The following is a 12,454-nucleotide window of genomic DNA, read 5'->3' on the forward strand; positions in this document are numbered from 1 at the left end:
ATCTCCTGAACCTTCCATAGTTGACGCTAGATCCTGCGTGGCGAGCACACAGTCCTGCGTATCCTATCGCATACGTGCGTTGGTACGTGACCTGTCACGCCATGCATTAGGACAGTTAAGACGCGCGCTGCAGTATGATTGATCGGAATCAAGATCAACTATTATGTACATGGCTTTGCGTTGGTGCTGAGAAGGTGTTTCTGGTCATGGAACCGATGGATCTTGATCCTGGCGGTGGGTACTCATACCCCGCCACGTCAGCATCTGTTTGTAGACTTGCCCGGCCGTCATAGTGGTTTCCGTGAACTTCAATCTCGGCGGTAGCATACACGCTTGCGAGTGGTCAAAAAGAGGCGATTGAGGCGAAACATGTTGGTTCCGTGCCTCAGCTGCACGTCTGCAGGCAGCGAGGCTCGTGGGCTGGCCGGTCGTATCCGGCAGGTTTACCGCACGGACGGAATCAAGGCTACCTAGGTAGGCACGAGACGCCCACAAGTCCATCTCAACCGCGCTCAACGATGAAGGACCCTTTCGATGTACAGTACGACAGGTCAAGCATATGGTCAGAAGGAAAGTGTAATATAAACACACTCCATCATTGGCTTTCTCCGCTCCGGATGTCAATGATCATCCATTCTTGGAATGGCGTCACCTCTGCTGAACCACCCGGGCATTTTCTTACATATCTGTTCGGTCACCCAGTACTTCTGCATCAGTTTGGAACAACATCTCAAGTGGGGGTTCCCTCTCCCTGACCAGAAAAATCAATCAGTTCCGGTGCAATCTCCTCGTCTTCTTGACATCGACTCTTGCTCAGCACAAGTTTGTTGTCTCACACCTTCTAGAACGCCCATCTTGGAACAAATGAACCCTACGCCCATCCTCGAATCTTACTCTGCGTCTGGGATGTCGAATATATCCAAAATCCTTTGGGTCACATCTCAAGGCTTGCTGTTCCCTTTAGATTATAGCTCTTCATTGCAGACAGCCTTGTTGCGGCAGTCTAGGAGTGCTTTTTTCTTGGACGGAAGGATCAGCTAAAGAAAGAAAGATATAATTACGGTTGACGTGTTGCGAACACATCTGCATGCGACGAGTACCGACGTGCTGCAACAATGTTTTAACATTCGTCCAACTCAATCACAACGCTCGACGATCTCAGCACGTTTTGCTGAGACAAGGCATGATACAAATGGAACCAAAGAGAACGATTTGCTTTGTGGATCAACTGTCGCACGTTGAGGCGGAGTTGCAAGTGGTGAGAAGAGAAGTTGTTAGCAAAGAGGTCCTCACCGGCAAGAATGACTGTAGTTGTAGGTCCAATCGCCTTGCGACGTCCTCCATCACCGGGCTTCGCATGGGCTTCGTCTTCAGCCGTGTCGAGATGACTCTCTGCTCAAAGCTACTAGCACAACTACCCCAACTACCCCAACTATCCACTTTGCATCTGCGCTCTATGAATTTTCATAGCATGGTGGATCGAGTACGTGCTTTGAAGGCCCACTCCTCGATGCCTTCAAAGCTTCGCGTGACTGGTCTGATATCTCCGTGTACGGATGGTTGGGCGCTATTTCGACCAAAGAGGAAGCGCTAGTGCGAGAGCAGATGTGGCGCAGCCCCTGAAGTGGTCTGTTCTTTGGCGAACACCACGAACATCTGGGTCATGAACAGTCGGACAGAATGCAAGACCAGCGTACGGCATGTCTACAATGCGTTCCATGAACCATCTCTGGTATCCTGGGGACAGAGACAGATGAGGTACTCTCGCGAGGCGTGTATGGGCTCATTCGCCGCAAGGTTTGCTTCACTATTCACCTTCCAATCCACTTTGCTTCCGCATGCTGACTTTGCTGCGCGACGGCGTACACAAGTTTCGCTCTGACGGTCAATGATCAGCCGAACTGAACGTGCGTCAAGAGGACGGGATCTTTTCGAAAACCACGCTATTGGACACGCAATGGCCACAAGGTCTAGAATGAAGTGTCAAAATAGACACAGGAATCTTATTGGATACTGTGAGCAAATTTATCATTCTTACCTTAAACGCCTACAGACAAGCTCACCTTTGACAGCGTATGCCGGGGTATCAAGCTTTCTGCCAAGTCGGGAAAGGCCCACTCAAACAGTCCGCCGTTGAGGGGTTCAGCATGCATAAAAGTACGTTTGAAAACTCGGTGAGCGGACTTCTTGTAAGACAGAGTCTCACGAGTGTCGACTAGAGGACGACTGCACGACTGTGTTCAAGATCTCGACAATGCCCTTCCTTCCAGACTTCGTGCAGCTCACGATAGATTGGCCCAAATGGCACCGTATAACTCCGAAGCTTGTACTTCGTATTCGTACGTACATTCGAGTCGACCTCTACCTCTACCGAACGGTATGCTCATGCATTGCGCACGTGTCGCATTCTAGAGCTCAACACCCTCGGATTCAGGGTACCAAGTAAGCAAGCGAGCGGCAGACTCTACCGTCCCAGTATCTCAGGGGCGTGTGTCTCTCAGACCAGTCTACGCACTGGGTGAGTATATATGGACGACGGTGTCTCGCAGTCCATATACTCATCCACATCTTCTCTCTAATCATCAACAGCTCTTTCCTACACTCTTTTTTTTTATATCATCTCACCCCAGTCATTCGTTATACACGATCTTATTACATCTAATATCTAATTTTAACAACACTCATCATCACCATGAAGTACGCACTCATCTTCGTTGCCACTGCCGCTGCCCACGAGGCCTACGGTGGATACGGTGCGCAAGCAGAGTCCAGCTCCGTCGTCAAGCCGAGCACCTCCGCGAAGCCCATCGGATACACGACTATCGTGCCCGGCTATGGCAAGCAACCGGTAACCGTGACCACTCAACATCAGCCGTACCCCACCTGCGTGTCCCCCGCCTATGGTGGTAAGGACTGCGCCAAGTGGGATGAGGATGCCTACGTATCAACTGTCATCAAGGACTACGACAACAACTACGCTACGATCACCAAGACCGCGCAGCCCGTTGTTGTTTACCACACCAAGAAGACCATCACCCACTCCGCTACTGCAACAGGCGGCTATGCGGCACCCACTGGTCTCGCCCCTAAGAACGGCACTGACGGCTGCTGGTACGAGCTGTACGAGAAGATTGAGTCGGTCCCATACAACCAACTCGGTCCTCACGCACTTCCCGGATACCCCGGTTCCGGCCTTTACAAGGAGGGCGAGCAGAAGCAACCCGTCAACGTCAAGGAGTACAAGGGCGGAAAGTGGTCCGAGTACGTCCACGAGTACTCTTACGGCACTCCTAAGCCTGAGGTCACCACTTACGAGAAGCCTGGTGTCTACACTGTCCCAAGCAAGGACGTCACCGTTGAGCACCCCGTCACTTACCCAGCTGAGGCCACAAAGACTGCGAAGGCTGGCGAGACATGCACCTACGGAGGCCAGTACATCGAAGCCAAGCAGACTGGCTACATCACGGGCGCTTACGGTGCCTACGAGACAAAGGTCAACGGTGGCAAGACTGTCACCGAGACAGTGATCAAGCACACCACAATCTATGCCTCCACCACCGGCAATTACGAGGTCGCGAAGCCCACCACCACCGTCTACGACCACGACACCGAGGTCGCATACCCCACCGCTAAGCACTACGAGGCGGGTGTCTACCACCATGAAGCTCAGACTGTCACCATCACCAAGCCTGGACAAGCCTACACTTGCGAGTACGAGCAGACCAAGAAGCACGAGGCTACCTCAGCACCTGCGAAGAGCAGCGGTCATGCAGCCTACCCTACCTCCGCCTCCGCTCCCGCTCACGACAACTCTTACGGCCACAACAAGCCATCTGCTACTCCCAAGCAGCCTACTGAGGGTGACAACAAGTACCCCTCGTACCCCGCCGGTCCCATGAACGGACACTCATCTTCAGTCCACGAGGCATACCCGGCTTCCACTCCTTCTTACCCCAAGAAGCCTACTGAGGGCGAGAACAACTACCCCTCTTACCCTGCCGGTCCAGCTAAGGGTCACTCCTCATCTTCGGTTCAGGAGTCTTACCCAGCTTCAACTCCTGCCGGTGTCTACTCCAAGCCATCCTACAACGGCGGCAACGCCTATGGCAACAACGGAAAGTCTACCATGGCCACCGTCTCCACCAAGGAGTACCCACACCCGGAGTCCACCCCTGCTTACGGCACTGATTCATCAGTGATGGCCAGTTCCACGCCCTGCGAGAGCAGCACTGCTTCCGTTACCCCTGCTTCATCGTCCGTCTACAGCGCTTCTACCCCCGCTGCCGTCAGCTCTGCTCCTGCCTATGGCACTGATTCGTCTGCCGTTGCCAGCTCTACCCCTTGCGAGAGCAGCACCGCATCCGTCACACCTGCCAAGTCCTCCAGCTACAGCCCTTCTACCCCCGCTGCTGTCTACTCGAAGCCCTCATACAACGGCAACAACGGCTACGGCGAGAACCTCAAGTCGACTCTCTCCACCATCTCTACCAAGCCTTACCCTGCGTCCACTCCTGTAGAGCACTACCCCGCGAGCGCCAGCTCTACTCCTTGCGAGAGCAGCACCGCATCCGTCACACCCGCCAGCTCATCCGTCTACAGCGCCCCGGTCTACAGCCAGGCTACCCCCAGCCCAGCCGAGTCTTCGTCCACCAGCACTGAGGTCTACAGCCAGGCGTCCTCAACTCCTTGCTCTTCCTCTGTACAGTCGACCCCGACTCCCGTCCAACCGACTTCCACTCCTGTCTACGAGAACGCATACCCCGCTGGCGCTACCTCCACCCCTTGCGAGAGCGACAAGCCTTCCGCTACTCCTGCTGTTCCTGCCGCGTACACCCCTGCCCCTGCTGAGGGCTACGGCAAGACCCAGACTGGCTACTCCAGGCGTAGTGGAATGAGCCAGCGCCGCGCTGTGCAGTAAATTCCTGTTCTTCTGTAAATAATTTCATTGTGTTAAAGATGTATCGAGAAGTAGTTAGAGGGGGATGATCGAGTCAGTAGATGTGTATGTAGGATTCAATGAGAAGTCTTGCATCAAATTACCTAGTGTCTGTGCATAGAATATTCGCTGGTTCCAATGTGGTTGAGCTGAGAAAGTGGGGACTCGTTGGTTGTTGATGTCCACTTGTTGCTCGTTCCCTTCAGAGATCCCACATCAGACTTTAGAACGGCTGCTAATCCGAATGATACACGGAGCTAACTATTGACAAGGCAAGTGTTCGCGAGCGGGAATTGGTGTTGCATGAAGTGGGGCGTTTAGCAAATGGAGAAAGCTGGGTCGAAGCGAGAGCGGGGTTCAATTGCAGCTTCCAGCGATGCGATGTTCGACGTGTTGAGACGCAACACTCATGAGTCCCGACAGTATTGCTAAGAATATAAGTATCAAATTTGGTCGATTTTCCATCAAGCATTCTTGGTCCAACGGTAGGATAATTGCCTTCCAAGCAATTGGCCCGGGTTCGAGTACGTTCCATTCCACATCCTACATCACCAACACATCACTAATATACAATAGCTCCCGGAGGATGCACAGCTCCTTCTCACGATTGCAACGTTGACTACTTTTTTTGCGTTTTCGAAGTCCAGATCCGCCTTTGGGACATATCTGCAGCGGACTAACTTTTTTTGATGATTCTGGTTCTGAAACTCTATTGGGACATTCTAATAGTGCTCTACGAAGTACCTTCAACCCGTGTGTGCTGCAGGCCTAGAGCTGGCTAAACTCTTGGGCGCGACACCACAGTGCGGGGCGCTGCCTTTGTTATCAAGCACCATCTCGCTTCTGACCTGTAGGTGATTAGGTAGCAACACAGGCCATTAAAGTGGACAGGCCTAGAGCTATTGCTTGGTACTCGAGAGCTTGTTTTTTGACATGAGACATGCATATCAGTTCAGCTCGCATACTGGACTGATAAAACGTACGGTGCCGTCCTGGAGGACACACGAATTCCTGCGGGACTTTGCAGCTCCGTGTCAGTCCAACGCAACATTGCGTAACAGCTATTGATGATCTCGCTCTACTCCGACGTTACCAGCGTGCTGGATAGAGAAGTAGTAGCTGGCACATTGATTGCACAGACAAGCTCCAAAGTGCGCGACCTAACCACTCTGGCGGGGACAAGCCTTCGCACCCCTCAAAACCGGTGACCCCAAAATCATGGTTCAGAGGCATATCATCTGCATTGATTGGCTTGCGGCTAGCCCTATATCGCCATCGGAGCCTCTGATGGTCTGGCTCTTCGGCTGGATGCGTTGGCTTTGCAGTGCACTGCGGGGCTTCAGACGCTCGCTCCGAAGTGGGGAGTCGGTGAGCTCACCTGAGGAACATGGCGAACTGGAGGCCCCGCCTGAAGTTTAAGGCGTCTGATTGGACGCCATGTTGCGAGATTGTAACAAGTCACCGACATCTTGATTGAGCTGCCATATGCGCCAAGTATGTGCTGAGGACACACATGAAAGGAAATGACGAGGATGTTTTGCGGCGTAGGTATTATATAGTGTGCTGACAGCCTGACCTTTGAGCCTCACACCTGGCCTCTGCAGTCATCCTTCGTCATCTTCGCCTGCGATACGCTGCTACTCTCATACGTAGAGACGAATACGACTCTACAAACATCTCTTGATCCATTTGTGAGGCTATCAACATGACTTCCCACAATCAGCCCATGCCGCCACCAATCCGGACAAACACTGTCGATTCGCAAAAGTCACGGTCGTCGTCGGGTCAAACATCTCCACCCTATTCTCCAGCATCACCCACAGCTCGCGCAACAGCTTCGCCGACCGAGGCGTCTTTCTTCGGTGCCATTTCAGCACGCATCCGCGGTCGCTCACGGAGTCGCTCTCGTGGAGCCACGTCTCGCAAACGCTCCAAGTCACCCATGGTCATGCCACCCGAGCAAGCACCTTACTCACAAAGGCATGCTTCCGCTACAAGCCCTGTCAGCCCGACACGACCAACCGCAGGACCGGTACAGGGTGACAGACCTAGCATACAGGCTGCAGGTCGGCGAAGCACAAGCGGAAGCGACCCATGGAAAGGACGGCATTCGAACGACTGGCTGTTCAACGGGTACTCGCTGACTGCTTCGGCAAAAGAGCTGGTTCAACGACGGAAGTAAGCAGTATGGTTGGCTGATAGTACTGCTGGCGGTACGACGCTCGCTAGCGGGTGTCTGGCAGCGTTTGACGAACGTTACGAAGGTCGATAATGATATGGCTGAACGGATTTGTTTCGAGGTTAGCGGGTTTACTGGGAGGCGAGCAGGGCAACTGGGCAGATCGCGGCGTTGTTGTCGCTATCTTCACTCGCGTTCTTACTGTCATTACCTTGGTTGTACATTAGCTTTAAGCATGCGATTTGACGTTACCATACCGAACGCCATGTGTCGCATGCCGTGATGCCACGTTTGTCAGATGTGCTCGCATGCTAGAGTGGCGCGGCTCCACGTTGAACCATACCTTGGTACCAAAACCAAACAACAGAGTCGTTCGATGCTAGTAAAGATGGTATAGCATGTCAGAGAGTTCGGAGTGGATTTGCGCAGCTTCTTTACATAATCAGCCCTACTGACTCGCGGCGTCTGCTCCGGTCCCGCACCTGCCATGCCATGTACCAGGTACCAAACGATCTCACCGCTGCAGTGAGTACCTTCATGTCTTCCTGTGCTCTGTGCTTCTGCGATACTCGCGACAAACACGCGACGATGATATCGACAATTGATACGCGTCGTTCGGAATCCGCTCGTCGCCATGTCCTATCATCGGAGTAACGACATGATGCCCCAGGTAGCCTAATCTGCTGCATCGAACCCCGAAGGATGACCCACCACCCCTCAGTCACGCCGCCTTGAGGTTGATCATCGTTCGGTACAAATATACGCATTCCGAGCCCGGGGGAGTATCGTTCGTCACACCGCATCCGCTTGTTCTTCAGTGCTGGCACCTAACAGTTCACGTATTTAAGAGTTGATCGCAATCCGTCCCGAATCTCCAAACGTCCCTCCGCTGCCTTCCCCAATCCTCGAACCCACTATGAAGCACGAACGCGCCACACTTCCGACACCTACATCGTCAGACTCCTTCTGGCACAGCGAGCCGAATGAGTTTCTACTGGGTCACTGTACGACAGAGGAATTGCCCGCCGAGGCTGACATCGTTATCGTGGGATCTGGTATAACCGGTGCAAGTGCTGCGAGATATCTTTCGGAAGACGAAAGGGCTGCTGGCAAGAGCGTTGTCCTACTCGAGGCCCGAGAGGCATGCTGGGGCGCTACAGGAAGGGTAAGACGACCGCGTCTATTCTTCGTACTCAAGTCGAACAAAACATATGGCGCACACTTGCTGACGGTCGCGCAAACAGAACGGCGGTCACTGCCAACCTCTCCTCTTCGACCGAAGCAGCGACGTCGCTGAATTCGAACTCAAGAACGTCGCCGCAGTCAAGTCCTACATCCAAGACAATGGCGTCCCTTGTGAGTGGCGCGACGTCACCGGCTGCCGCACATTCTGGACCGAAGGTGCGATGAAGGAGGCTGAGAAGGAGATCGAGCATCTCAGGGAGATAGCACCCGAGATCGCACGTCACGTCACCATTATCAAGGACAAGGAGGAGTTGAAAAAGCATCGCGTCTCGCCCGACTGTGTCGGAGCGACGCTGAGTGAAGGAGCTGCGAGTTTATGGCCATACAAGCTGGTCACGTTTGTCCTCAAGAAGCTTATCAAGACTGGCCGGCTCAACCTACAAACCAAGACTCCCGTCACCGAGATCACCTCGTCAGATGGCACGCACACCCTTCACACACCCCGCGGCACGATCAGCAGCAAGACTGTCATCCTCGCAACGAACGGTTACACATCAGCCATCTTACCTCACTTCGCTGATCTCATCGTGCCCTGTCGGGGGGAGATGTCAGCCCTTTTCCCACCTGAAGGATCGACCCTTCTCCCCGACTCGTACGGCATGGTTGGAGCTCTAGGTCAACCGGAGAACAACGACGACTATCTCATCCAGCGCCCATTCGAGGGCGTTCCAAATCCCAGTGGTCACTTGATGTTTGGTGGCGGCCGCGGAGCTGGAAACTTCCCAAGCATAGGCATCTCGGATGACAGCGTGATTGACGAAGGCTCCGCTGCATATCTCCGCGGTGCGCTGTTGAAGGTCTTGAACTTGGGAGGGCAAATTGAGGGCTTACATGAGCTTAAGGCTGCGGCACAGTGGACTGGCATCATGGGATATTCTCGTGACGACCACCCATGGGTAGGGAAGGTGCCCGATAGAGACGGCTTATGGCTAGCCGGCGGATACACAGGACACGGTATGCCAAACGGTACATTATGCGGCAAGGCAGTTGTCGATATGGTACTGGGCGAAAGCGACGGCAAGGATCTGACCGCCGTGCACGAGGAGATGGTTCAGAAGGGAGACATCCCCAAGAGCTACATCATGACAAAGGAGAGGATTGAACGGGCAAGGCAGATGCTTACGGTACAGCAACAAGATGCGCAGGGCGTACACATGAACGGTGTTGTATAGATTTCAATGACAATACCATTTCGCTCTCTTCGCCTTGGTGTACTCGTATTGCGATCGTTGAACTTGCTGATCTCGTGTTCCTGTGATACATGTTGTAGAATAATGTTACCGGCCGTGGGGCTATTATCACTATGTTTTGTAGCACAAAAAAAGGCCCCTGGATCAATCGGCGCGCGGATGTTAGCGTCTAAGGCGTCCACTTACTCCGCTTCCAAGGTTCCCCCACTGAGGTACCCAGCCCGGCCGATTACCAATGCCCTACTCTACATGATCACGCTACAACAAAGACCACTACATCCGGGCCTATAGCAAACTATCTCGAAAACAGTAGACATACTTACATCGATACGTTATTGCCTGGCCGACCCTCAACTTTGTTAACAATTGCCCCCACCAACACAATCACCCGCTCCAAACCTCAACATGCCAGCAAAATCCCTCCCCTCAAAGTTCGGAGTCATCATCTTCCCCGGCTTCCACCTACTCGACTATGCCGGCCCCCTAGATGCCCTCAACATCCTCTCCGCCGACCACCCTCTCACGCTCTGCACCATAGCCGCAACACTAGACCCAGTGCCAACCCAGAACATGTTGCAAGACAAGCAAGGCTCCCAGTTCTCACAATCCATAGTGCCTACTCATACATTCGACAACGCACCGGATGATCTAGAGGTGCTGCTCCTCCCAGGTGGGATTGGATCGAGGGGACCGGAGAGCGACAAGTGGATGAAGCCACAGGTCGAGTATCTCAAGAGATTGGATTTGAGCGGCAAGGGGAGCATCAAATGGGTTCTTACTGTTTGTACGGGTAGTGAGATATTGGCTAGGACTGGCTTGTTAGATGGCAGGAGGGCTACGACTAACAAACGCGCTTTCAGCGATGTGAGTGATCATACTTGTCATCTCCTCACCTCACTTTGGACATGTTACTTACTCTTCGCAAAGGTCAAAGCCAAGCATCGGAACGTCGAGTGGGTCGCAAAGGCTCGCTGGGTCGTGGATGGCAATATCTGGACTAGCTCTGGTATTTCGGCTGGGATTGATGTAACGTTTGCGTGGATTGCGGAGATATTTGGCGAGGAGACGGCACAGTATGTGGCGGATCGGAGTGAGTATGAGAGGAATGTTGATGCGGGGAATGATCGGTATGCTGAGAGGTGGGGAGCTGCGTAGTAAGATACGAAGGGCGAAGGCGTTAGTCTATGGGAAAAACGAGCATCACCTTACAAAGTATCTCTGGGTAGTGAAGTAGTTCATGTTATGTGGAATTACAAAATCTTGTCTATAATGAACATCGCTATGCTGGAAAAGCTATCAAAGTCGTAACGCTAATATGATACGGAGTGACCGCTGCAACAGAAGCAAACATCTATACATCTAAGACTGTCGACAAAAAATGAGAAAGCTACTTGCGGCTGCGGAAAGCAGCGAAAGGAGGGAAGAAGTATGCAGGGTGGAAGCACGTCAGCACCGTGCAAGCAATAGCCAACATCCTGAATAGTGTATTAGTATTCTGTCTTTTCTGCAAGGGTTCGGATCAATGCGACTTACATTCCATCGAGGAGCAAGAACTCCTTCTCATTCCTCATGAGCGAGTTTCCCCATCCACCAGCCATCTCGGGCAAGCGGTAGATACACCTGATAAGCACAGTCGTGTACGCGAGGACGATCATCCAGCCAAACAGCTTGATCTTAGCCAAGCGCACGGTTCCCGTCTCCTTGTCCATCTCATACGAGCTCTTCTCGCCCATAGCCTGCTGATTCCTCGCCTTGCGATACCGGAACACGTAGACGAGGACAAGACCACCACACACCGCCATGGTAACGACCTGGAACGCAATACCGGCGACAATCAGGTTGTTACCCGCATCGATGAGCGCCTTGTTCGTTGTGCCACCCGCAGCCGCCATACCACCACCGCAAGCCTGGAGAACGATAGAACCGAAATCGCAGCCGATGAAGATCCACGGGTAGAGACGCGGCTTGAGCAGCGAATGCTGAGGTCCACAGTACAAGACAAAGTGCTTGAGCGTGAGGTAAATCGCAGCAGCAACGAAACTCGGGCCCAGAACCAAGCAGCAAATCTGCAATTTGAATCCAGACTCGCTCCATGGGTTGTCATTCATGATAACACGGCCCGCATATCCCGCTGCTTCGAGGAAGGTTCCGACGGCCAGTGCGGCAGTGTAGGTCCATGTGCGGCTCAGAACACCCACGACGAGCGTGCCGATGCAGAGGATGCCGAAGAGTGCGCAGAGGAAGGCGTTGGCGCCTAGATTAGGGCGGTACCCGTAGAGTGTTGCGAAGACGGGGCATTCGGGGCTGACTTCGAGACATTGGCGGAAGTTTCCTTTGGGACGGTCTTCTTGTGCGGATACGACGACGAGGAGTTGCGTTGCTAGGGCCAGGGCGGCGATGAGGCCGGTTCGTGCGTGGGAACGCATGGGGGGCGAATGTGCAGGGACGGAGAATGCAGACAACGATAGACGACGAACGAAGATGTGGGATTACCAGAACGTCTACTCTACAAAAGAAGAGCAAAGATCCAACACGAACGGAAACGCGGGCGAACAACGTGGGTAGGTGGACTAATTAATCCCAGCAGCCAGCGCCCTCCCACTCGCAACAGCCTAGCCCTTTATCATGCACGTAGTATATACCCACCGACCGTATACACCGTGTTTGTGCTGCCAGACGGCGCCTCTAATCTCTTTTGCCTCGCCAGAACGGAGAAGGCTCTAAGCGACGCAAGTCTTGCCGTGCTTGACCGCGCGCCATTGGCTCCATGCCGCGGCTCCACCCAAAGTCATTGACGCTCACGCCTTGGCCTCGTCCGATGCATCTAAGCGAGGGCGTGTCGCGACCCGGCGTATGGGTCGTGTTGCGACGTCTTGTACCCGCGGCACGCCGTTTCACCGTTTT

At 53.5% G+C, this 12,454-nt stretch overlaps 4 protein-coding genes and 1 non-coding gene across 5 annotated transcripts; 4 read left to right on the top strand and 1 right to left on the bottom strand.

Annotated features, from left to right (window-relative positions):
• Window positions 1-2,692: 2,692 nt before the first annotated feature.
• J4E78_000304 (uncharacterized protein) lies at window positions 2,693-4,918 on the top strand (the record flags this gene model as incomplete). The annotated part of the gene is made up of 1 exon (XM_049360970.1): window positions 2,693-4,918. The coding sequence occupies one exon, from the start codon at window positions 2,693-2,695 to the stop codon at window positions 4,916-4,918; it is 2,226 nt and encodes a 741-aa protein (XP_049226253.1).
• Window positions 4,919-5,404: 486 nt separating this feature from the next.
• J4E78_000305 lies at window positions 5,405-5,490 on the top strand. Its single transcript has one exon. It is a non-coding gene; the product is annotated as a tRNA-Gly (tRNA).
• A 2,541-nt stretch (window positions 5,491-8,031) lies between these two features.
• On the top strand, window positions 8,032-9,532 carry J4E78_000306 (uncharacterized protein; the record flags this gene model as incomplete). Its single annotated transcript, XM_049360971.1, has 2 exons — window positions 8,032-8,280; window positions 8,360-9,532. 2 exons carry the CDS (start codon window positions 8,032-8,034, stop codon window positions 9,530-9,532), a joined length of 1,422 nt encoding a protein of 473 aa, XP_049226254.1.
• Window positions 9,533-9,955: 423 nt separating this feature from the next.
• Window positions 9,956-10,705, top strand: J4E78_000307 (uncharacterized protein; the record flags this gene model as incomplete). Its single annotated transcript, XM_049360972.1, has 2 exons — window positions 9,956-10,414; window positions 10,478-10,705. 2 exons carry the CDS (start codon window positions 9,956-9,958, stop codon window positions 10,703-10,705), a joined length of 687 nt encoding a protein of 228 aa, XP_049226255.1.
• Window positions 10,706-10,937: 232 nt separating this feature from the next.
• On the bottom strand, window positions 10,938-11,976 carry J4E78_000308 (uncharacterized protein; the record flags this gene model as incomplete). The annotated part of the gene is made up of 2 exons (XM_049360973.1): window positions 10,938-11,025; window positions 11,084-11,976. 2 exons carry the CDS (start codon window positions 11,974-11,976, stop codon window positions 10,938-10,940), a joined length of 981 nt encoding a protein of 326 aa, XP_049226256.1.
• Between the last annotated feature and the right edge of the window lie 478 nt (window positions 11,977-12,454).

Source organism: Alternaria triticimaculans (genome assembly GCF_023758025.1).
Source record: "Alternaria triticimaculans strain BMP 0046 chromosome Unknown scaffold_1, whole genome shotgun sequence".
In the NCBI taxonomy this organism is placed as follows: domain Eukaryota; kingdom Fungi; phylum Ascomycota; class Dothideomycetes; order Pleosporales; family Pleosporaceae; genus Alternaria; species Alternaria triticimaculans.